The sequence below is a fragment of the Penicillium psychrosexuale genome (genome assembly GCF_028828465.1).
Source record: "Penicillium psychrosexuale strain IBT 29551 chromosome Unknown utg000005l, whole genome shotgun sequence".
Taxonomy (NCBI): Eukaryota; Fungi; Ascomycota; class Eurotiomycetes; order Eurotiales; family Aspergillaceae; genus Penicillium; species Penicillium psychrosexuale.
The window spans coordinates 2,375,467-2,399,740 of record NW_026643190.1 but is presented as its reverse complement, the minus strand read 5'-3'; the positions used below and the strand labels follow the sequence as shown (position 1 = coordinate 2,399,740).

The window sequence follows — 24,274 nt, the reverse complement described above, 5'->3', positions numbered from 1 at the left end:
TCTGCTTTGTATATCTGAACTTGTAGAACTTCATGGATATCCCCTAAGGTATATGAAGTGATGTACGTCATTCGTTGTTTCACCACATCGAGGGGCAATGGAACGGAAATAACTCGGTATATTGTGAATGGATGAGGCTCGGAGTATCTGATATATGAACGATATGCTTCTACAAGATCACAGTCTCATGCTCCGTCCGCTCTACCATCTTCACCAACGCATCGGCAATCCCATATGAAAACGCATACCCACCTCCTCCAAACCCATACGCCGAGAGCACCACCCGACTACCCTTTCGCTCCGAATCCAAACGGAACCCTCCTTTTCGGGATGGTCGGATCCCAATAATGTAGCTCACCGTATCTGCAGCTGGGCGTTCGGGGACAATTTCAGGCGCTAACCGATGCGCGCGTGCAATCTCATCCCTCGCGATATCCATATCGACTTCAGGTGACCTAGGGAGGTTAGAGTGGATCGTTTTGGAGATGTGGGGATGTCCATACAGATTATCCTGTTGCTTCACCCCACCCAGGACCACCCCCTTGGATAGAGGCCGAGGAATCACATAGGTATATTCCTTGCCATTTCGGAAGTGAAGTGTGTTGCATTGATCAGTGGCCAGAAACACATTCTGCCCTCGCTCCGGAAAACAGTTATCATCTTGCACATCCGTCAAGGTTTTACTGCCCCAGCCGCTTGCATTGATGAATACCCCTGATTCGGGGAACATGTCATACAGTTCCTGAAGAGACTCGACACGTTGGCGGATAAAGCGACCCCCAAGAGACTCAACCTGTTCTCTGAGATAAGGCATATGTCTCGTAGGATCTGTAACAAGCGTCTCATAGGCCCAGGCACAGTTGAAATTGGGCGGGTATTCACCAGGACTCATCTCGCGGAACTAAACCGGACAGAGGATGTTAATATCAATCAAGCGGGAAGCACATGGAGTACGCATTACCTTGGATACTACTGTCTTACCCCATATCGCCGAGTCAGGAGCAGGTTTTTCTTCGAGGTATTCTCGTGCGTTGACAATGCTCACCCCTGCCTCGGGGCCATCTTGTGCCATCTTGAGTAGTATGCGATGTGTGACAGCTTGAAGATACCGTTGATCCGGAGTAATACCCCCAGCGGCATGCCACGCTGCTCCTGCCCAAGCCGAAGCATAGTAGATATTCTGGTCTCCCGGTAGATATTCGGCCACCAATACCACGGGGAATCCATTCAGCAGCAATTGCCGAGCAGTTGCACAACCAATGATCCCTGCACCGAGGATTATAATGGGTCTTTGAGAAAAGGGCACCTCGTTGGTATGAAATTGGTCGTATTCACCCATCGTGAGGCGGGTATAAGGTTCAAGTGACGAATGATATCAGAGGGGGCTCAGAGGATGGGAAAGGGGTCAGGTCAACAACGTTCAGGGTCTCAAACTTGGGATCCTTCAACGCGGCATTGCTTCTGTTTAGAATTAATCATTCAATTAATTCAATCATTCAATAGCAGAATGATTTTCCACACAATCCAAGCTATATCTCACTCCGGCAATAATTAAGTGGGTCTATAACGGCCTCTTCCGACGTCGCATGCCCGTCAGTCCCTTTTTTTTCCCTTCCTATATCTATTCGTCCCCGTTCTACCCAATCCCATTGAAGAGAACGGAATCCAAGATAGAAGTGATGTGCTAGATCCCCCGATGTCCCTTCTTCATTGGCTATTTTGTTAGCTCGCCCGTGGACATCCCTGTACGGAGTACTCCGTATCTGGAGACACTTCATGCAGCCATCGGTACCTACGGAGTCGTCGGTCTGACATTCGGCTCAAGCCGACTTAAACACTGCACTGGGTTTAGCTGTGGTTCCCTCCCTTTCTCTAGGGGAAGGCTCCTGCAGAGGACCGGGTTCAGGATGGAGAGGGCCGAGAAGAGCCAGGTGAGTGTCCACTTCTAAGTTGATCCAGATATATCATATCCCCCATATATATTGTTATTAACTGTTTCACATCTCAGAAATCCCCTTCAGAGCAAGATAGAATTGACATTCTTCACGATCGGGATGCCGAAAAGATCTTACCCTATGAAGCCGATGATTCGCCTTTTCCCGAGGTGCGGGCTGTCATCCAGCCAGTCAATGACTTGACGCTGCCTGTTAACACGGTCCGCATGTGGACTATTGGTATTTTGTTTACTATCGTGAGTCTTGTGTTTTATGCGACCGGACAATTGGCAAGATAACTAACGTCGGCACAGGTCGGTAGTGGACTGAACCAGTTCTTCAGCTTACGACAGCCCAGTGTGAATATCAGTGCTCTAGTAGCACAGTTACTCGCTTTCCCTCTGGGATGCGCCTGGGCGAAATGGATTCCCCTCGGGGTCTTGAATCCCGACCGGCATTTCAATATCAAGGAGCATGCCTTGATCACAATCATGGCAAACGTCTCTATTGGCTCTGCTGCTGCCACCCAAATTATCGAAGCGCTTGTCAAGTTCTATAACATGCCGTCACAGGGTGGGTTTGAAGTCTTGTTATGTATTACCACGCAATTGTTTGGCTTCGGCTTAGCCGGCATGGCGTCGCGCTGGCTAGTTGGCCCGGCATCGATGATTTGGCCGCAGGTGTTGTCAAATGCCGCACTTTTGACCACTCTCCATTCTCGCTCTAATACCATCGCAGATGGCTGGCAGATCACACGTCTTCGCTTCTTTCTTTATGTGTTCGTCGGTGGTGCCATCTGGTACTTCGTCCCGGGATATCTCTTTACGGGTCTCAGCACCTTCGCCTTCATTTGCTGGATTGTGCCATTCAATGTGGTTGTGAATCAACTCTTTGGACAAACCACCGGACTAGGAATGTCGGTATTGACCTTTGACTGGGCCCAGGTGGTCTATGCCAACCAAAGCCCCCTGCTTGTTCCCTTCTGGGCTGGCCTTAATGTGATGGGATCATTTGCACTCTTCTTTTGGCTTGTGTGCCCCCTCGTTTACTACACCAACACCTGGTATTCCGCACACTTGCCACTGCTCAATTCCAACACCTTCGATAATACTGGAACTCCTTATAACACCAGTCGTATCATGGGCTCGAGCGGGAGGATCGACCAAACTGCGTATCGGAACTATTCGCCCATGTTTTTACCGGCTGGCTACGCAATCACATTTGGGGTTGCCTTTGCTAACTTGACGGGCATCTTCTTCCACATCGCGTTGTATCATGGGAAAGACTTGTGGCAACAATGGAAGGGCACTAGCAAACAAGACGTCCATATTCGACTGATGTCTTCATATCGAGCCGTACCCTGGTGGTGGTTTGCTGCAGTAACTGTCCTGATGTTTGTCTTGAGTATCGTGACCAACGAGGTGTGGCATACGGGTCTACCGGCATGGGGTGTGCTTGTGGCATTCGTGTTACCAGTGGTCTACTTTATCCCTGTGGGAGTCATCAAAGCGCTCACAAATATCAGTAGTAACCAACTGAACCTGCTCACGGAATTCATTGGCGGATATGCATTCCTCGGGCAGCCCGTGGCCAACATGGCTTTCAAATTCTATGGTTATGTCGCCGTCCAGCAAGGACTCGAGTGGGTTACATACCTCCAAAACGGAATTGGCATTGATTAACATCATATTAGATTTGTCGCCGATATGAAGTTGGCTCATTATATGCACATCGCCCCACGCCTTCTGTTTGTAGCCCAAGGCCTTGCCACACTCATCGGAGCTATCGTTCAATGTGGTGTGACAGTGTTCATGATCACAAGAATTGATGGTGTATGCACCCCTGAAGCCCAGGGGAATTTCATCTGCCCTCATGGAAAGGTCACATATTCTTCGTCTCTTATTTGGGGTGAGTTCCATCTTATTGTCGATGTTCTAATGCTCTACCATTCCATAGCTAATCAACCTTCAGGTGCTGTTGGTCCAGGTCGGTTGTTTTCTTCCGGGCAGATATATAGCAATCTGCTTTGGTTTTTCCTGGTCGGACCTGCGGTGGTAGTCATCACCTATCTTCTAGGTCGTCGTTGGAAAGCTGCCAATCACGTCTCCTGGCCCGTCGCTTTTGGTGCAATGAGTCTAGTCCCACCTGCCACAGGTATCAGCTTCTCCTCGTGGTGGATAGTCAACTTGATATTTAATGGCGTACTCCGTCACCGCAAACCCGCGTGGTGGTCGAAATACAGTATGTTCATGGTTTCTCTTTCATCGTTGATTCTTTTGCTGATCGTCCGCAGATTATGTGCTATCCGCCGCGCTAGACTGCGGCGTTGCAGTCGCTACAGTAATCATTTTCTTTTGCATAACTCTTCCAGCTGGTTCGTTGAACTGGTGGGGAAATGCTGTGTCGAAAACCACAGCCGACGGCAAAGGCACGCCCTACATGGGCTTACCAGCGCATGGCTACTTTGGCCCCCCAAAGGGAACTTGGGAGTGATCAGGAATGTTTGCTCGACTTCATTTTAGTGTGTTTCTACCATATATTGCCGTAATTACCGTTTGTTGGGTGGACTTTGCGGTATCGCGTCAGCGGTCGGTGAGATAATTCGATACTCCCCTAAGGTTCGATGCTCCCACAGACATCACCCTCGCCCTTGATTTTTTTAGGACGGGTTCGAATCGATGCTTTGATTCCATCATCAATAGTCAAAATCGGTTTTTTTTATCTCCGAAACCACGATGTCGGTCTCGCTGATAGATAAGACAAGCAGCACCCGTTACGGACAATAGATCGCTTGGGGCACTCATACCATAAAGTCACTCAAAGGATTCTTCGAGCATAACGTGACCCCAAATCGATACAGCTATTTCATTCGCGATTCACCTGTTTTAAGGACTGCCCTTATGTCCGCGACTGGCCGCATATGCGATTTTATCGCCGAAGTCCCGCTGATCAGCGGTATATGTGCTTTGTTTTCGGTGAGGATGAGGTCGCTATCCTACAGGAAGTGTCTGGTCCGTTCTCGATACACCTAGAGAACTTCCGGTTGATTCATTTCCGTCGCCCGGCGTGATATCTCAAAAAAGCGGTTAATTATTCTAAATCCAAAGTTCAAACCCACCGAGACTTTGAAGGATGGCCACCTTGCACCATCAGTGTTTGCTCTAGGTTTACGAAGCCAGAAATCGACTGGCCGCAGTGATAGTAAGGTCGAATTTAATGCACATATACTGTCTACGTGACCAAAATGATGTTATCAACCTAGATGATAAATTGTGTAAGATGGATGGAAGATAATGATAATAACTACTGCCATGAAGCTCCCTAAATAGCTTCATACGAACAAAGCCACAAAGACCTTATCCTCTGGAATCCGGGAGAGGCATCTCTGCAGGACAGATAAAGAAACTGCTAACACAACAGGCTGCCTGCAAGATGAGAGAGAGAAAGAGAACTGCCAAAGAGAGGCCTGCAAACTACATAGGAAATAGTGAAAGCCCTAAATGCATCAGAATCTTTCAGCGCACATTTGAACGAACAAAGTGCCTACAATCTCTCATCCTGAAACAATCATCCTCAACTATATAAAATCGTCACTACTATTCTCTTAGATACATCTTTCCGACTGACCGATCCGCCGTCCTCTAATAGAAACCTATCAGATCGCCCCCAAAATCCTGGTACAACGGGCTCATTGAATGCAGGTACAATTTGTGCATAGCAAGTTCATCAAATGATAAATACATCAAACCATAGCGAGTTGAATGTCTCGCTATGGACGCTGGTAACTGACCGAGAACAAGGAAGAAAAACTATTGTGAAGCACCAACACTGGCTGTCTGAATGGAGAATAATACATGAGCAGCACAAATTATCAAGTATAAGCTTCTCCATCCATATGACCAGTACTACACTGAGCTCGTCCGCGGCCTCACAGGTCATTTGGGTGTCCTTATTTCCATCCAATTGGGAGATGACTGTACGCAATCTCAGGTGCAGCGACAAGCTCATCTTCAGATGGCCAAACAGTCTTTCCTTTTTGTCGCTTCGTCAAATCGGACTTCTCTGGATGGTGTGTTGCTTGAACAAACTCCAGGGTGACTTTGTCCTTCACGTAGCCATGACTAGCCACATGGGTACCCCGAAGAAGTTGATTCTCATCTTTATAGCAGAGAGTAACGTGTAGCCCCAGCGGATCTTTCATTCGTATACCGTTGATGCTTGTGGTAGGGTGGACCTCGGACCTAATATTTCGTTAGAATGTCAAAACGAATAAACCTCGGATGGCTCCAGAAAGAATATAGTATGTGCAGCCTTGAAATCTCAACTTGCCTGATAAGGATTGCTTTGGGATATATTTTTCTATCTCTTGCAGTCTGATAGGGCAAGGTGATCAATTGACGTATACGCTCCTGGGACCCTGGGACCATGCCTTCGTAGAAGTAGTACTTGATCATGTTGATGGTAAACATTCTGTTTGATGGTTTCGGCTTGATCAAATGAAGTAAGAAATAACAAGGCGGGGTTGGGAGACAGTATTGATTTTATCAATCCACGAGAAGATTGAATGAACAATCAAAGTCGCTCTGGAAACTATCTCGCTTTTATGGTGGTTCTGGAGCCCACGCTTGATCCTTCGGTCCTCATTTCGACAGCCAGGGTGAGCTTCCAATCTAACAATAGATCGATAGCCGCTGCCATGGCATTAATATGTAGCAAAGCGTCTAGCGACAGACATTAGTCGAACAGAATCGGGGGTAACTCCACAGCTGGGTCCAACTGAAATAACTCTGCGTCATGCATGAACTGACGATCAAGAACTCGATTGGAGAACACATTCCGAAATTCTCACACCTAGATCCTGGTGCGTACTCCTCACTATTATTGTGGAGCAGTACGTTTTGCTTGACGCCAAGTTCCTCTTTGGGAATCATCTCCCGGAAGAGAGTTATTCCGGTCGACCCGTAGCGCGCGCAACCTCGAACATGAACCTATTATTATCTACGCGCTGAGGAGTAGCTGAGACAAAGCTTGTGTCCCAACCTCGTAATGATTGTTTTCAGATGAGTGGAATTCGGCTCCAGAGCTAGCGCTGTACCATGAGGAATTTAATCTCAACCCGATTTCGGCCTTTCCAAACGCATTTATTGCTTTCTCATCTTCATTCCACTTCCAGCAAAGCCCGACAAACTCAGCATTACCAAAATCAAATTCGCGGCTTTTTCTGCACGGCTGCTCTTATGTCTCACTCTCCCAAAGATGACTCCTCGCATCACCTTTATGAGCCCATCGAAGGAGTGGAAAAACTGGAAAGCTATCGCATAGGAGGATATCACACCGTGACCATCGGCGATCATATTCACAATCGCTATCAGGTGGTTCATAAACTCGGTCACGGCACGTACTCGACGATCTGGCTGGCCCAAGATCAAAAAAATGACAAATACGTCGCCATCAAAGTGTGTACCGCGGATTCGAACCCTCTTGAGTTCAGCGTCCTTTCGGAACTTTCCAACTCGCAACAAAGCTCAACCACTAGCTTAGGAAAAACAATGATACCTTCGGTACTAGATAGATTCGAGATTAAAGGACCGAATGGTACGCACCCTTGTTACGTGACAGTCCCGGCAAGAATGAGTCTCTCCGAGGCAAAAGATGCCTCATATAACCGCCTTTTCCAATTGGAGGTTGCTCGGGCCTTAGCAGCACAGCTAGTCCTTGCAGTTGAGTACGTCCACTCCCAGGGATTTATTCACGGAGATCTTCATGGTGGAAATTTTCTCCTCCGGTTGCCATTTGACCTAAGCCAACTTTCTGTGGAGGATTTGTACAAAAAGTACGGGGAGCCGGAATTCGAAGCAATAAGACCGTTCGATAGTCAACCGCTTCCACCGAATATGCCATCACGGGCCGTTTTACCAATCTGGCTGGGCGAGGCAAGCGACAAACTTAAACTCCCAGAAGCCAAAATCCTACTCAGCGATTTCGGTGAGGCCTTCTCTCCTACCAAGCAACAGAGGTTTGAGTCGCACACCCCGCTTATAGGCCGACCACCAGAGGCTCGGTTCGAACCACACAAGCCTCTGTCCTTCCTATCAGACATCTGGTCACTCGGATGCTCTTTATGGAACATCATAGGTCAAAGCTCACTTTTTGACGGCATGTTTGCGACCGAAGATAGCATCACTTGTGAGCAAGTCGATGCACTAGGTATGCTACCACCGGAATGGTGGTACAAATGGGAGGGGCGACATATCAGATTCACGGAAGATGGAAAGCCGATCAATCGGGACCCTTACCGGTCGTGGGGGGACAGATTTGAACAAGATATGCAGGAACCTCGACGGAGGAAAGGGATGCCGTGCATTCAACCAGCCGAGAGGGATGCGATTTTTAAGATGCTGAAGTCGATGCTTAAATTCAGGCCTGAGAATCGCTCATCTGCAAAGCAAATTCTCGAATGTGGATGGATGGTCAATTGGGCTTTACCTGAGTACGAGAAGATTCGAAGGATATGAGTACTGCAAGCTCTCTGGATTCTCTGTCAATATCTAGGTATACAGGAGTCGAAAATGGTCTTTTGGATACCCTTGCAGATTGGGCTACGGGGGGGTTAGCGTTTATCTTCACATCGTAGCTCATGAATATATCATTTCTCATTTGTCATTTCTCATAATTCAAGACAGGCCATCAAACTTTCACTGACCGTCCGCTCACATAGACTTTCACAATATTCCGGTCATCCCCAGTCATCAGAAACTTCTCAAATATTACCTGGATAGTATCTTCATCTTCAACTGGGCTCATCACTCCTGGTTGGCCAACATCCGTGGTATGAACTTCGAGCGCATCAAACTCTTTGCCAACTGCAAAGTTACCGACACGGTCATCGAGACCACACACTTGCGCACCACCTAGAGTGGCAAGAAAGAAGGCCTCGGGCAACGAAAGCGCAGGGTCCCGTCCTTGGGTCAACTTCTGCTGCGCATTCGACACAATGAAGGCCTGTTTCATGGCATCCAATATAGACGACGAGTAGCCACCACCACTATCAGTGCCCAGGCCCACCTTGATACCGCGACGCAAATACTCTCGCACAGGTGCGACCATAAAATCTTCCATGGTGGTATTGGCGATTGGGCAGTGGGCAACCCCACAGCCAAGTTCTTGGATGCGACGCATCTCTCCTTCCTCTAGAAAGATACAGTGCGCAAGAATAGATCGATTATTCAACAGACCATATCGCTCATAGAGATCAGCTTCCGTATCAAATTCTGGAAAGAGCTGACGCGTGAACTCGATTTCCTGCTTGGCTTCATTGAAATGCGTTTGTATTGGAAGATCGGGATGTTCACGGGCGATGGCACCGACCCCATCCAGTAATTCCGGCTCACAGGATATCGCAAAGCGTGGCGTCAGTATTGGTTTCACCAGGCGGTATTCCGGATCAAGTTTCTGAATATGTCGAATGAGTTCACGTGTTTCGTGCAGTGAGTCGGACACCGACGGATCCCGATACCAGTCCGGGGCATTCCGGTTCATATTGCACTTCCCCACCAGAGCGCGCTGTCCTTTGTCAAAGCAGACATCCGCCAGGATTCGAGTTGCCTGCCCATGATGTGAACCGTAATATGAGGCGGTGGTAATTCCCTGCTGCAAGAAGCCTGTCACGCAAGAGGAGTACATGCGTTTGGCATATTCCGGATCTTGGAACTTGGCCTCGTGGGCAAAAGTGACCTTATTCAACCAGTCGAGTAAGGAAATCCCTCTTCCGACGCCACGCTGTGCCCACTGGGGTGCATGGTTGTGAGTATCAACGAAGCCGGGGCACAGAAATTCCCCGCGCCTGAGATACTTCACTGGGAAAACGTCGGGGACATGGCCATTTTCTGAAAGAATAGAGTTGATCTGATCCAATTCCACATTTCCTTGTAACGCCTGAATCTTGCCATCTGTTCCCACAATCATAATGCAATTCTCCAGTATCTCAAGGTCATCCAGACTTCGGGAATGGATTACCGTGCCGTGGAAGGCGAGGGGCAGCCCAGAGACCGGCGTGGCGTTCTTGTCGAGCTCTTCCATAATACACAATAAGATGATATAATAATCACCAGGGATTATTTGCGAATGATGGGTGTAGTTCTGTGAAATGTAGAAGGGAGATAGATGAAGATAACAGGTTTGGAGGTGAGGGGCATTAATAATCGGCATATGCTGAGGTGAGGTGAAACAGCCTGCAATTGTGAAGCTCCTTATTATCCTGGCAGAAATCCATGAGCCTGCTATTCTTCAAGCTAAAGAGTCTATTCCTTTCAATTAAGTGGGAGTCTTGAGTTTGTATCAATCCATCTTCATCTCTGTCTAGGTCATCACGAACTATATAAAACATTAAGTCGCAGATACTGAAACGATTCTTAATCTGATGAATCTGGTATGCTTTTAGTTGCGACAAACTAGTATTAACATGAAAGGAAAAAGCCTGGCCCGATGGAAAACTCCGTCTACGTCCGGTAGAGCACGGTTTGAATAAAGAGAAAGAGATTCGTTCAAAGGGTATAGTATGATGCCATCTCCTCCTGAAACCAATTGTAGGAGTAGAAAAGTTGTTCCGCCATCTGTGGATCGATCATCGGCACAGTCCCACTGCCATCCACGAGCAACACGTCATCGAGAACTGGAGCGAGTGGGACTGGGGGTGGAGGGGGTGCGGCTAAAGACATCGGATGAGCTGGGAGCAGTGCAAATGGTGGAGGCGGTGGTTGCGGTTGCGGTTGGTAATGGTGTTGGTGTTGTGGGTGATGGTGATGTTGCTGCTGTTCTAGTTGCTGTTGCTGATAGGCCATTTGGCTGAAGATCACTGTGCTCTGGTGCCGGAATGTCTCTGCCAACCGGTCCACCCCAGGCCGACGCTTGCCAAATTCTTCCAACAGTACGACAACGGCCTGAATACCACGTCGCATCGTCTGTTCTTCGGGATGCCAGGGGGCAGGCTGAGAGTCGCGTAATGAGCGGGCATTCTGCTCAAGGCACCACAGGATAGTGATACCAGCAAAATAAACTTGACTCAATGTTAACCATATCCATTTTAGCTTGCCGACTGAGTAGCTGTCCCAATAGGATCGAATGACTTGGATACTAGATTCACCACAGCTTATGATACTGGTTATGTCGGGCGTCGGATTGCGGGGGCTGGGGCGGTACATCAAGAGAAGCGTTGTGTAATAGAGATAATCGTAATAAGAGGTAGAATAGAGAAGTGCCGATGGGTATACTGGAGCTGTTATGCGCCAGTCATCAACCTCATGGCGGAATCGACTGAGTGTGGCGGCAGCTTCTTGGGGACACAGTCGTGGCAGGCTGCTATATACTACAGAGGAAACAATTAGAGGAAAGAAAAAACCAGACGAAATTCTCAAGACTTCACTTACAGTATTGATAGATGCGTGAAAATATCCGCCGCAGACGTGTCACCTGCAAGGGAATCGTCATCGCGCTCGCGCCAGGGGCTTCGGTTTCATCGTCATTGAGTTCTCGCAGAAGACCCACGCTAATATCGTTGTCCGCAATTCCCAATGGCCGACCCAAGGTGCTAGCGATGAGGCGATCGAGGTTGTAAAGACTCCAAAACGCGCGCTTTGCCATCTCCTCCTCGGCAATGCTAGAATAGGACCGTGTTTTGTGCAAACCCATACTAATTGACAGCCTCATTGTCGCACCCAGCAAATGCCAAATGCTGGGACCAGCAGTCGCAAACATAGTATACAAGGACAATCCCAGCAGTGCCCGCACAGCCGGTAAGTCTTCATTTTGCAATGCCAGTGGCAGCGTCTCCTGGCTGGCATGGTAAAATTCAGCTGCCTGGATCGGGTCCGCAGACCCGATCAGGAGGGAAATGGCAATGACGATGTGATAAGAATGATGCGTTTCTGGAGATGGAACACCACCGGTATAGATATGGCGCAGATTGGCCATAAACTCCGGACGAGACAGGAACGGGTACTGGTATCCCATACTATCGAAATATTGTCCAGCCAGCCGTTCCGCTTCCTCCAGCGACGACAAGCGCATGACTCGCCGGGCGGAGCAAGGTCGTGCGACCGACGGTCGGCGGTGCTCCAACTGATCGCGAAAGATCTCGCCGATGTTGGGGAGTTCGGTGCCTACTCCAGTCGAGGCCTCCGAGGGTCCTGCAGTCACCGACGAACCACCACTGCCGGCAGGGCTTGGCATTGAGGTGGCACGATTACCCCCGGTCGCAATCATGGCGGGCACCTGATACCACCAATCCGGATCTCCCTCGCCATCGACTGGTGTTCCCGTCGGCAATTCCGCTACCGAGAGGCCCGACTTACGGCGGACGACATCCTCCAACCATCGTACTCGTTTTTGTAAATTCTCCAGCTGATCTCGGGGGACGGAGGCGCTAGCGACCTGAGGACCGGGTGGGGGTATGGTGCACCGGACTCCGGCGCGGGTGCAAGCGGAACAATTGGGGTAACGAAAGTCGCATTTCTTCTTCCTTTTGCGACAAAAGTCACAGGCCGTCGATACTCGTTTGCTGCGAGTATGACTCGAAACATCTATAGACTCATGATGAACTGGCGGTGGTTGAGACCAGGTTGGAGTGTAAGTATTAATCGAATCCAAGCGAAATTTTCCCAGCTGATCGCGGAAATCTTTGTTTCCAGACGTGCTCATGGTCAGGGGCCACTTAAGCTATCCATTTCCCAAACATATCGACCAATTGTCATTGAAGAAAACGCACGTTCATCGAAAGTGTACTTTAGTGCTGTTGAAGAAGGGAAGATATGAAAAGTGGGGGGGCCCCGGGTTACTTTCGCTTACATAGGCGAAACGCCGATCTGTCCATGGCCGAAAGAGTTATCATTCTGCGAGATTGTGACTTTGGGGGGATTCTATTAATCTATATGGGGCACGGGGTACTACCTAAGTATCTCTGCGTTTATATTTATCGAGAATGGCTGGGACTATCTCAATATCCCTGTTTCGTCAGGCTTATCTTCAGGAATTAGGGTTACTTTGCATTTCCCGGTCTCTGAAGACATCGATGCAGAGCTGGACTATGAGGTCGAGGATCATATTGAAAATGTTTACTGATCAAGCTCCAGGGTCTTCAATTTGATATATGCCTATTCTTCTTACCGGATCCCCTGAGCCGTGGCAACTCCCGGGTGCTATATACGAGCCGTTGAAACAGTAAAACAACATGCAGGAACTGATCTACATAGTACATACCTGAAGTGGGATGAGAGCAACATTGAATGGACCCTCATGTTTCCACTATACAACGTTACTACAGCACTGCATGATATCCCCGTGTTATTTGGCCGATGATGCAACTACATGGAGCTTCTTTGCCTGGAAAACACATAAATAAGCCCTCAGTCCCCTCCCAAAATCTTGATTACCGACCTCAACTCACTCAATACACTTCTTCATTCACTATCCGAGTCTCACTCTCACTTTCAAGATGAAGATTACCGCCATCCCTCTCCTGTTCGCAACCGCTGCCAGCGCCACCATCCAGGGCTTCGACATCTCCAGCTACCAACCCAGCGTGGACTTCGCTGGTGCTTACAAGTCTGGCGCTCGCTTTGTCATGATCAAGGTGGGCTTTCCCGAATTCACAACCGTTCCCTTCTCCGTCCCAATACTAACTATATCAGGCAACTGAGGGTACCAGCTATACCTCCAGCACTTTCTCCAGCCAATACACTGGTGCCACTAACGCCGGTCTGATCCGTGGTGGTTATCACTTTGCCCAGCCCGCCAGTAGCACTGGTGCCGCTCAAGCCAAGTACTTCATCGCCCACGGTGGAGGTTGGTCCAACGACGGCCTGACCCTGCCCGGTATGCTGGACATCGAATACAACCCGTCCGGCGCAACCTGCTATGGGCTCAGCCAATCTGCCATGGTTGCCTGGGTCAAGGACTTTGGCGAGACCTACAAGGCTGCCGAGGGCCGGTACCCTATGATCTACTCCACCGCCGACTGGTGGAACACTTGCACTGGTGGCAGCACGGCATTCAGCGCGGACTACCCGTTGGTTCTGGCTTCATACAGCACCTCGGTCGGCACTATCCCCGGTGGCTGGCCTTACCAGAGCTTCTGGCAGAACACAGATTCGTATAGCTATGGAGGTGATTCCGAGGTTTGGAATGGCAGCGAAGCCGCTCTGCAGACCTTTGCCAAGAACGCTTCTTAAATGGAGCTAATTGGACCGAGAATTTCCCACAAGATGTATACTTGTATGTATCTATTGGTTTTTGATTCGTTTTCAGATACTTGTGCAGATCACCCGTTCTTGCCTCTTTGATCGAACGGCAGTGAAATTGATCGTTTTATACCTTCCCAGACGGGCTAGCAGCTCGGAAATGTCCGTAGATTCCCTAGATCGCTAATCCTAGTAAAGAAAAATGAAGGGACCTAATAGAGAATAAACCCGGGGGTGATGTAGAATGTGTGTCTTCTTATTGGTTAAGCCTTCTTCTTAATTAGGGTCTAATTTCAACAAGTCTTGGAATCCGATACCGGACCTATTCTAGGCTTCGACAGTTTTGACTTACAGTAATTGAGGGCAGGTTCATGCCACTACCAAATAAGCATCATAGGTAAAAATGTGGACAGTTAACTAAATATTTAGCTACTATGTCGTTGTGACTCATTCTTATTCATCGTGACGGATCCACTCCAGCGCTCGAAAAGGCAATGCAACTATACGGGGTAGGTATCGTATACTGTCAAGAATGGGATATGGCCCCTCTAGGCCTTAAACAAGAACCTTGGTTTTTGTTATGGTCTAGTGGTAAATTACGCTGTACGAAATTCGACATATACTTAAATCGTTACTTGTCTAAACAATTTGCTTCTAATGCGCACCAAAGTTTCAGGTATAATGTCATATCTCATTTTCAACTCAGATGGCTTTCTTACGAAAGATCTTTCTGTCGTATATCTTCTATTGACAGCCCTCTTGAGCTTCCTTGTTGTCCGCGCATGGCGCCAGACGGAAGAACCGACAATACCGATTGTCAACTCATACTCTGGTGATATAATTTTCAAAGAGGCACAATCGAGATTTATGTCAAATGCCAGGAGTTTGATCAAAGAACCAATCCAGAAGGTAACTTGAGCAGCTTTCATGACAAAACACTGCATCTAATGTACACGCTTCAGTTCAACGGCCCATTTCGCATCATAACCACTCTTGGCTCTCGGGTTATTCTCCCAGCATGGTATATAGAGTGGCTGAAAAATTGTCCGGATTTAGATCACCAAGCGCTTGTCCACGATGTATGTTGCAGCTCCCTTTACTAACGAAGGGTGGGAACTGACGACACACGATTTCATATAGCAATATTTCGCGGCATACCCCGGGATGGAAGGACAGAGATTTGTCACTGATCCCAGAAAGATTCTAATCAATGTCACCAAAACGAAATTGAACAACCAGGGCAGTCGTAGGTGACAGTTTTGGGGCCCATGGTGCACATTGGGCTCTCACTAACATGGCCTTCCATTACAGAGTGTGGGCTGCTTCATGAACATCTTACGGAGGCTCTCGACAAGACCTGGATGGACCACGATGGTACTTTTGCTCTATATTGTGCTGGAACGTTTGATTAACTTATTCTTCAGACTGGCACACCATTGATTGGTCTCAACACGCAGTCGGCTTCATTGGGCGAATGTCAGCATCTGTCTTTGTCGGTCCTGAATTAGCTCGTGATCCTAAGTGGCAAAACTTAATTATCACTTCGACAATGAATACCTTTATGGGGATTCGATCTCTCCGCGCCTGGCCGGCGTTTCTTCGTCCATTTGTTCATTGGTTTTTGCCAGAACTCATAAAGTGCCGTCAGCAAATGCGTCTTGCTCGTCTTATGCTACAGCCAATCTTGGATCGCAGGCGGCAGGGCGCATGGGCAATCTCGCTCTATTGAGCCTGGTAAGATAGAAAAATTCGAGGATACCATACAGTGGCTTGAAGAAATCGCTGCCGGACGCCCCTATGATGCCGCTGCGGCACAAATTGCGTTCGCAGTAAGTGCAATGCACACAACTTCTGAGCTACTCAAGCAGGCATTACTAGATATTTGTATGCATCCAGATCTGATTCCCGCTCTGCGAGATGAAGCACAGAAGGCTGTCGAGGAGAGTGGATGGACAACTGCAGGCGTCTTCAAAATGCAGCTGTTGGACAGCGCAGTAAAGGAGACACAGCAGCTCAAACCGGGATCATTAGGTATGTGTCTAACCCATCAGTACTCTCATATCAAGGTACTGAATTCACTCTCTCACAGTAAATCTTGAGCGGAAAGCGCTGCAAGATGTCATCCTTCCCAATGGCTTGACTATCCCTCGCGGGACCAATGTTGCAGTTGATTCATCCATGATGTGGGACCCAGCGATTTACCCCGATCCATTCTTTTATGATGCGTACCGTTTTCTTCGTCTTCGCAACTCCGGTAATACTGCAGCAGCACTCGCGTCCACCAGCCCGGAGCATATTGCCTTTGGAATTGGCAAGGCAATTTGTCCTGGGAGATTCTTTGCTAGCAACGAAGTCAAGATTGCTCTGGCTAAGATTCTTTTGACTTATGATGTTAGGATTGCTGAGGGGATGATACCCAAGATTGTGGAGATGGGATTTGAAATGCTAAGTGATCCAGAAGCAAAGCTGGAGGTCAGAAAGCGAAGGGTTTGATAGAAAATCATATTTAAATTGGTACTATATAAGACAATATAGAACATTATAAGACTAATAGACTGTAAATAAATTTCCAACTGAGAGGGGAAACCCTGTAATAATACAGTATATTACCACTAGGCCATGGAGGGGGCTGATATCTGTTCTGTTTCTTGTCTGACAGTCTCCCTCCACTCACTCATATATCTTCTTCGGAACTACCATGGATCTCATCGAATATGCCACCGAGGCCGATGGGTCAGGACTTGCCAAAGTCAACGTCCAAAGCTTTCAAGGCCGCCGTCTCCTCGAAGAAATTTTCCCAGAGGCCAGCTTGACCAGGTTGCAGGAATTCAAAATAATTATGGGAATGAAACATCTTACCAACCCCAATATGCACGTCCTCAAGATCCATGATCCAGACAGTGGGGAGCTGGCGACCTACAGCCGTTGGCAGTTTCCAGCATCATTTGGTCCGAGCCTGGTTACATTAAGTGAAAAGGCAGCCTTGTTGGCCAAGGACCCCGTTCCACATGCACCAAGACCAATGAATGAGGGGGTTTTCAATGCCTTCAAAAGGCTCCTAGAGGATGGTCGCAAGCGATACACCACAGATAACGATATCAGTAAGTGACCCCCACATTCGCGATAGGGGGTTTTGCTCAAATGGTTCATCAGTCCTCGATCTGCTAGCAACCCTACCGGAATACCAACGACGAGGGTTTGGTTCTGCTATCTTGAAATGGGGCATAGAAAAGGCAGATGCATCCCAGTCGCGTATCTTCCTCGAGGGTACGCCTGAAGGTGTTCCTATCTACCTCAAGCATGGGTGGAAGATATTAGAGGAGGTGGTTATGGATTATACACCATTTGGAAGTGTTGGGCAAGAGACTTTTTTCCTAATGATGAGGGATCCAATTTTACAATAAGAGTGCAGGGTTCCTATAAAGTTGCTCAATCTACTTTGGAGATCAATGTCGACATAAGGTACATTTACCAAACTGAGGATAGGCTTGAAGTACATACTACTCCAATACCTTCAGACATGTATATGTACATCGTACTGAGTGGATAAACGAACTGCCGGGCACGTCATTTCCCCAGGGAATTTCCTACACTTCCCCGGACATACTCTCTCTTCCCTCTTTCGCTCCCATATTCATCTTTTACAATGGCTCATTTCAAGTTTGCAATCCTTGACGATTACCAGGGCATTGCGCCTGCCTATTTCACTCACCTCGAGTCGCGAGTTGACATTTCCAGTTTTCCCGAAACCCTCGATCCCCGCGATCCTGCACAACACGATGCCCTTGTCCAGCGACTCCTTCCCTTCGATATCATCTTGGCGATGCGCGAGCGAACACCTTTTGCAGCCAATACCATTGCAGCGCTCCCTAATTTGAAACTTCTTTTGACCACGGGTACTCGCAACCTGGCACTAGATCTCGGGGCATTTACACGTTCCAATGTGGCTGTCGCAGGCACCGAGGGCCGCCCACCCGGTGTGAATTCGACGGTTCAGCATACATGGGCTTTGATCTTGGGACTAGCTCGAAATATAGCACGCGACGATGCAGCCGTCAAACGCGGTGCATGGCAAGGTTCCCTTGGGATCAACTTGTCTGGGAAGACATTAGGGCTGCTTGGGCTGGGAAAACTCGGGTCGCAAGTAGGAAAGATTGGCGCTCTGGCGTTTGGCATGAAGGTTCTCGCATGGTCAACAAACTTGACACAGGAAAAGACCGACGAGCAAGCGCACGCTCAGGGTCTGCCAGTGGGGACATTTGCCGTCGCCGCGTCCAAAGAGGAATTCTTCGCCCAGGCCGACATCGTCAGTGTACACAGCGTACTATCGGATCGAAGTCGTGGAATTGTTGGCGCAGCTGAAATAGCAAATATGCGACCATCTGCATTTATCATCAATACTTCACGTGGGCCCTTGATTGAGGAGCAGGCCCTCCTCGAGGCCCTGAATGCGGGCCGCATTCGTGGCGCCGCGTTAGATGTCTTTGACCCGGAGCCATTGCCTCTGGATAGCCCATGGCGTAATACTCCCTGGGGCCAGGATGGACGCAGTGAAGTTCTGCTTTCCCCCCACATGGGATACGGAGAGGAGGAGCTATTGCGGGGGTGGTATCGCGAAACAGCGGAGAATTTAGAGCGGTGGTTGAATGGACAGGAGCTACTGCGCAGGATGAATTGATGACCATAGCTATATAAATACAAACAACCGAGGTTGTTCCGAGAATGTGATGTTCTACATGTGGAGGTTCACCGAATGACGAATACGTACGATCCGGCTAATAGTTCGCCTTCACAAGTGTAAACGTCCAAAGGTCTTCGTTAGGACTCTTTTGGCAAGACAATTAATTGCGTTGTGCCTCGGTCTTCCGAGCGGAATGACCTCGGTTGAAGGGAACGATGTGGAATGTTCTCTTCATCGCTACTCCGTACGTCTTCGACTTAATAAAACCCCCGCGATTTCCACTTTTTAATTCCAAACATCTTCTTTTCTCCTATCCTCTTCTGTTCTCCTCTATTATCCCCTCTCCCCTTCTCATCTCCATACCTCCCTCACCATGGCCCCATCCGCCGATCCCATTCCCGCGACGCCCGCCATTGCCAACTTCCCTCCTCCGACCCATCCCGAATGTCTGCGCGTTGAGCGCAGTACGAAGGCATTTGCTAGCGGAGCTTATTCTCTCGTGGACCTCCCCGCAGGCGCCGTCTTCGCCAAGATCACTACGGCCACTCCCGGAAAGAAAGCCTACACGAGCGTGCAAACCGGCCGCGACACCCACATCGAACTCAACTCCGACCTAGTCTACTGCAACCACTCATGCGCACCATCGTTGGTCTTCGACATGGGTCGCATGGAGGTGCGGGTCGTGGATGACCATCCCTTGAAGAAAGGTGATGCCCTCACCTTCTTCTACCCCAGCACCGAGTGGGATATGGACCAGCCATTCCAGTGCACCTGCGGGGCAGGTGACGGGATCTGCAGAGGTTGGATCTCCGGAGCCAAGACCATGCCCGCCGACCAGTTGAACGGATACTGGCTTAATGGCCACATTTCCGAATTGTTGAATGAGACCAAGGCCAATTGAGGGGCTGGCACCCCAAATTGGAGGCTTATAGAACTATCGAAAAAGACACAAGATATCCAAATATCCGATAGAAAAATAGAGATTAGCGTTAAGACTAAAAAAAATACCACACAGACGCGCTATACTTTCATAACACTCCCGCGATCATTGCGAATTGAATCATCCTACGTCGGTCAACCTCTTTCTTCAACATCATCAAACAAGTCGCCACAATAACCGCTTCCTCCAGTTCAAGAGACTGTGACGCAGCTTCGTCGATCTGCAATTCACCCCCATTGCCCGCCGAAGATCGCGACGTTCCGGGCGTCCGAGCATCGTCTCCGCGGACCAGCTGTGCAATCCTGTGGCGCTGGGTCTCTTTACTCTTGGCCTTGTCTTCCTCCACGGCACGAAGAACAATCAAATTGACTTTCTGCCCATCCGCCCTTCTCTCCTTGGCATATTCCCATTCAAACTGTTTACCTCCAGGTATAGCAAAGCGCATTGAGCGAGAGGTCCATTTCCCCGCGACAGCCACTTCCTCGGGGCTGTCACCAGAAGGTTGAAGCAGGTGCACAACGGGATCCCGGCTCGGACCGAACAAGTATTCAGTCCGGATCAGATCTCCGCGTTTGGGGTGGGACAGGGTCGCATTACCTGAGCAACGTTTGTCGCGCGTGGAGACGTAAGCCTCGGTGCCGTCTGGGTTGTAGACAAAGATCTCAGTTTGGCGGGATGGCAGTGGGAGACGGAAAGCGCGAATGCCTTGGGCATTAATGGTTAGAATGCGCGATGGGTAGAAAGAGGATGGACTCTCGATGAGTGTTCTTGTCGTGCTGTTAGATCTGACAGACAAGGCCGAGGAGTGAATCTCCATTTCCTTCTGGGGGTCGGGCATGGCTGTAGTGTTCATTGTCCAGGTCTGGATGGCCACCGTGTCTCTACGTATGGCCGTGTATATATGTTCTTCCCCCGATACGACACTTTCCTATTTTGGGCTTTGGACGACCCATGGGTTTCCTAAACTTAACTCCATTTCTTGGCGCTCGTGTTCCTTGACGTCGATCACCACTTCCTTCCTTCTCTCATTCGCTACTTCTCTCGCCCACCATGTCTGGACTTGCTGAGCCTCACTCGTATAGCCTCTTTTGTAGTTCCCACGAGTGACCAGCCCAATTCATACGAGTCCCAAGGCGAAAAATACGATCTATTGACCTTGGCTCGAGCGAGAACCTTCTATTCTGGTGGATGGGCAGCGATGATAATGTCTGTCAGCTCCCAATACGAACTGCCGTCACCCGGTAGATGGTCTAAGCCGACTTACTTCGCAATTCCGATCAGCAAGTCCGCCAAGCTCCTTTCTACCTTTCTACAACTTCAGAAGAGAACAGTGGCTTCGATCTCCGATCTATTGACGCCGACTCTTTCCAAATGGGGTATTTCCTACGAGGATCCACTCCCAACAGTCCTAGCACTCTATTGGATATCACGCCTATTATTGGTTTCCGCTCTTGAGTCACTAACCGGCAGCCTTTTACATTCAACTGGGCTTGTGGTTTAGTGGTATAATACTCCCTTAGCATGGGAGTGGTCCGGGGTTCGATTCCCCGCGAGTCCATTTTTTTTGCTTTTGCCATGTTCATCTTGATGTGCTTTTTTGTCCAGCTCATGACCATTCTGCTATTTTGGCATGATCTGTATACATCTTGATATTTAAGTCTAAATTTTGTCCGGCTGGCAACAATGCCGCTATATCTACATCCCAATCACACTCGGGCCCAAACCTCTTGAGCCGTCAGCAGTGTACTCAAAACCATGGTCGATCCAACCACCACGTCCCCGGTGGGCATCCAGCCCAAAAGCTCCAACGGGATGAGCAAATCACAGCCATCTACCACGATCTGCTTGACCCGGGCAGAGGTAACAGTCGATTTTACCGCGGTCTTCTCAGAAGCGATCTTCCGGTTCTTTCTCTTGCCATTCTTCTTAGAAGGCTGCTCCGCGGGACTGACAAGCAGCGCCCAAATGGCTTCTGCAACAGAGAAAGAGAGCGCATATAACCAAAAGGTATTGGCTTGGTTCATGACAGGATCATTCCAGGTCACTGCGTAGACGCCCATTGCATGAAGCTAGCCCTTCGTCAGTCCTATTCACGGAGGAAGAAAAAACAGCAGTAAATAACATACAGTAGTCAGGTCTTCCAGGACAAAGTAAAGGCCAAAGCAAATGCATTTGGCTAGTTCAAGCAGTCCAGCCACAGAACCGAAGCCATCCTTGCCCAGCAACGCCGACATCCGCTGGAAGGAGTCAATGAACCCAAAGAAGCGGAAATATCTCCGCGCTACGCAACAAACCCAGTATCAGTATATATAACAGTCAATCGAGAATATATATCTATCAATCCAATATAGAATTCAACTTACTCAGTGCCAATTGCAGCTTGAGCGTGGTCAATTGCACAGCCAGGGCATTTCTCACAGTGAGTGCTGCGACAACCTGCGACACGCATTGGATCAGACGAAGGGTCTTTTCAAGACCAGCACCCGATTTGACAAAGCGAGAAAAGTGTTGGATCATCGTTGCCGCACTGCTACGGACTCTGGGGACAGTATACTCTTGTGGGATAGGGGTGGAAATTATGTGTCAAGGCTTGGAAGTGGGCTATTTTCACTTGCACTAGTGAGTAAAGTTGCTTATTCAGCCTTTGCATGTTCGAAGATTAGTATACATGAGTTATTTCACGTGTAGTCGGCCATTGATTGTTGTATCGAATAGTTCATATGGGTATTCTAAGCATGATTGAAGTTAGCTGGTGGGCATGTTGGAGATATATATAGAGCGACAAGTCCAGCACTACAAAAAATTTACATGAAATTGAAACAATTGACACGCAAATAAGACAATGCTCGCAAAATAGTACGTTGATATCGGTTCTCAGCCATTCACTCGACAATATTTCCAAGTCTGCTCTACCGTCCTTTGCCGCCCGAGATATCCTGACCCAGACGATATCCACCAACCTTCTCCCACTCCACTTTCTGTCGTGTAATGGGAAGCTGCCTCCGGAGACCCTTGAATACGCCCTCGGATGATTGGACAAACGCCCGGTTCAGCGCTTCCTGGTAATCGCGCTCAGCCGCAGCAATCCGCGAAACAATCGACTCAGCGGATACGGAGGGGATGGGAATGTTGATAGGCTTAGTAGTATTGAGGGCCACGTTGCCATCTTCGTAGTAGTGCACGTCAACGTGGATGTTGCCAGTCAGGGTAGAGGACGAGGAGGAGACGGGGAGTTGGTAAATTGCGCGGAAACGACCATTCCTATTGTCATAGAACAGACAATCCTCCCCAGAAGGGGAAGCGTCCATAACGATTAGCTTCCCAATATATTACTTGTAGAGATGTAACCACTCACCAGAAGTTGTTGGGGGAGTATCGGTTGGCGACCAAGACGATGGCGACGGCAGAGTCATTCTCAATAGGGTAGACACCATATGAGCAGTTGGGGTAGTGTTCGCGGGCATGAACACCGAACGACTTGAGTAGCGATTTGCTAAACACGGTAAGCGGAGTACCACCAAGACTTCAGCCGGGATCATTCCTTACATCAAGTCGGCGTGCTCTGACTCCAATGCGTATGATTGTGCTGCCGAGGCCGTCTATTGCCATGGTGCAAACCCGTAAGCCTTCATTTATCAGCCCAGTTGGTCAGGCGAAACCTACCTGTGTGGTGTGGTCGATCTCGAACGAGGTTTGGCTCTCAGGGTCGAAGTAGCGGTTGTCTTCGAGCTCATTAAATTCACTAACAATGACCTTCCCAGCAAACATATTAGTTTCGCCGCAGACATAGTTGACTCCCAAGCGAAACCCACCTCCTGACTTGATCCTGGCAATTTCACCGTTGCGAGCTGCGCCTCGTTGTACCGTTTGAATGCGGGTAGAAGGGAAGGAATGATATCCTCGCCTTCGGAAGTCAAGGCTTGCACATCTAATCAAGTAGTAGGGATTAGCACCGTCCATGTAGATGTCGGAATTGCGGGGATCGGGATAGGCAGCGTAGGGCTAAGAGGGCGATTTACCGGCGACAACATCTGCAAGCTAAAGAAAACATGTCAGTAATCATTCCTAAGCTCCAGGCAGACGTTGACCAGGGGAGTGGGGGATCCTGGATCATTGTTGTGCATACCTCTCCTGGCGGGGCACCCTCGATGAAGGAGGATGCCAATTCAACAGTGGAAGCCATGGCGTAGGAAAATACGATCGGGGTATTTGATGTTGAGCAGAGCGAGAGGTTCAAGAGCAATCCAAGTCCTTGAGTAATTCTAGAGCTGAGAAGTGGTAATTGTCTAGAGTCTCTGCGGAGAGAAAGACAGCTGTCGGAGGCGGAGAGCGATAAGCACGTGGCCTACTATACATCCAGGACTATGTGCGTACGGACATCAACATTCTGTAACGTGAAGTGATTCGTAAAATAATGTGCCAGGTATCTGAAAAATCGCTGGAATAACGAATGTGTATCTTGCTTCAAAATATCCATATCCAAATA

General features: G+C 48.9%; 12 protein-coding genes across 12 annotated transcripts; 6 read left to right on the top strand and 6 right to left on the bottom strand.

The window, feature by feature from the left end:
• Positions 1-169: 169 nt before the first annotated feature.
• N7518_009838 (FAD-dependent oxidoreductase) lies at positions 170-1,339 on the bottom strand (the record flags this gene model as incomplete). The annotated part of the gene is made up of 2 exons (XM_057190764.1): positions 170-901; positions 962-1,339. 2 exons carry the CDS (start codon positions 1,337-1,339, stop codon positions 170-172), a joined length of 1,110 nt encoding a protein of 369 aa, XP_057038420.1.
• A 568-nt stretch (positions 1,340-1,907) lies between these two features.
• On the top strand, positions 1,908-4,427 carry optE (uncharacterized protein; the record flags this gene model as incomplete). The annotated part of the gene is made up of 6 exons (XM_057190763.1): positions 1,908-1,931; positions 2,009-2,191; positions 2,249-3,576; positions 3,628-3,842; positions 3,891-4,175; positions 4,228-4,427. 6 exons carry the CDS (start codon positions 1,908-1,910, stop codon positions 4,425-4,427), a joined length of 2,235 nt encoding a protein of 744 aa, XP_057038419.1.
• A 2,744-nt stretch (positions 4,428-7,171) lies between these two features.
• N7518_009836 (uncharacterized protein) lies at positions 7,172-8,449 on the top strand (the record flags this gene model as incomplete). The annotated part of the gene is made up of 1 exon (XM_057190762.1): positions 7,172-8,449. One exon carries the CDS (start codon positions 7,172-7,174, stop codon positions 8,447-8,449), a length of 1,278 nt encoding a protein of 425 aa, XP_057038418.1.
• A 172-nt stretch (positions 8,450-8,621) lies between these two features.
• Positions 8,622-10,013, bottom strand: N7518_009835 (putative guanine deaminase; the record flags this gene model as incomplete). Its single annotated transcript, XM_057190761.1, has 1 exon — positions 8,622-10,013. One exon carries the CDS (start codon positions 10,011-10,013, stop codon positions 8,622-8,624), a length of 1,392 nt encoding a protein of 463 aa, XP_057038417.1.
• A 464-nt stretch (positions 10,014-10,477) lies between these two features.
• Positions 10,478-12,629, bottom strand: N7518_009834 (putative C6 transcription factor; the record flags this gene model as incomplete). The annotated part of the gene is made up of 2 exons (XM_057190760.1): positions 10,478-11,298; positions 11,360-12,629. The coding sequence occupies 2 exons, from the start codon at positions 12,627-12,629 to the stop codon at positions 10,478-10,480; spliced, it is 2,091 nt and encodes a 696-aa protein (XP_057038416.1).
• Positions 12,630-13,422: 793 nt separating this feature from the next.
• N7518_009833 (lysozyme) lies at positions 13,423-14,158 on the top strand (the record flags this gene model as incomplete). The annotated part of the gene is made up of 2 exons (XM_057190759.1): positions 13,423-13,560; positions 13,619-14,158. 2 exons carry the CDS (start codon positions 13,423-13,425, stop codon positions 14,156-14,158), a joined length of 678 nt encoding a protein of 225 aa, XP_057038415.1.
• A 1,847-nt stretch (positions 14,159-16,005) lies between these two features.
• N7518_009832 (uncharacterized protein) lies at positions 16,006-17,571 on the top strand (the record flags this gene model as incomplete). The annotated part of the gene is made up of 4 exons (XM_057190758.1): positions 16,006-16,198; positions 16,257-16,639; positions 16,827-17,268; positions 17,321-17,571. The coding sequence occupies 4 exons, from the start codon at positions 16,006-16,008 to the stop codon at positions 17,569-17,571; spliced, it is 1,269 nt and encodes a 422-aa protein (XP_057038414.1).
• A 242-nt stretch (positions 17,572-17,813) lies between these two features.
• On the top strand, positions 17,814-18,845 carry N7518_009831 (D-2-hydroxyacid dehydrogenase family protein; the record flags this gene model as incomplete). The annotated part of the gene is made up of 1 exon (XM_057190757.1): positions 17,814-18,845. The coding sequence occupies one exon, from the start codon at positions 17,814-17,816 to the stop codon at positions 18,843-18,845; it is 1,032 nt and encodes a 343-aa protein (XP_057038413.1).
• Positions 18,846-19,221: 376 nt separating this feature from the next.
• Positions 19,222-19,749, top strand: N7518_009830 (uncharacterized protein; the record flags this gene model as incomplete). The annotated part of the gene is made up of 1 exon (XM_057190756.1): positions 19,222-19,749. One exon carries the CDS (start codon positions 19,222-19,224, stop codon positions 19,747-19,749), a length of 528 nt encoding a protein of 175 aa, XP_057038412.1.
• A 127-nt stretch (positions 19,750-19,876) lies between these two features.
• Positions 19,877-20,641, bottom strand: N7518_009829 (uncharacterized protein; the record flags this gene model as incomplete). Its single annotated transcript, XM_057190755.1, has 1 exon — positions 19,877-20,641. The coding sequence occupies one exon, from the start codon at positions 20,639-20,641 to the stop codon at positions 19,877-19,879; it is 765 nt and encodes a 254-aa protein (XP_057038411.1).
• Positions 20,642-21,494: 853 nt separating this feature from the next.
• N7518_009828 (PEX11 domain protein) lies at positions 21,495-22,305 on the bottom strand (the record flags this gene model as incomplete). Its single annotated transcript, XM_057190754.1, has 3 exons — positions 21,495-21,857; positions 21,915-22,069; positions 22,152-22,305. The coding sequence occupies 3 exons, from the start codon at positions 22,303-22,305 to the stop codon at positions 21,495-21,497; spliced, it is 672 nt and encodes a 223-aa protein (XP_057038410.1).
• Positions 22,306-22,697: 392 nt separating this feature from the next.
• On the bottom strand, positions 22,698-23,971 carry N7518_009827 (F-actin-capping protein subunit alpha; the record flags this gene model as incomplete). The annotated part of the gene is made up of 7 exons (XM_057190753.1): positions 22,698-23,049; positions 23,144-23,281; positions 23,335-23,387; positions 23,452-23,541; positions 23,601-23,716; positions 23,808-23,826; positions 23,915-23,971. 7 exons carry the CDS (start codon positions 23,969-23,971, stop codon positions 22,698-22,700), a joined length of 825 nt encoding a protein of 274 aa, XP_057038409.1.
• Between the last annotated feature and the right edge of the window lie 303 nt (positions 23,972-24,274).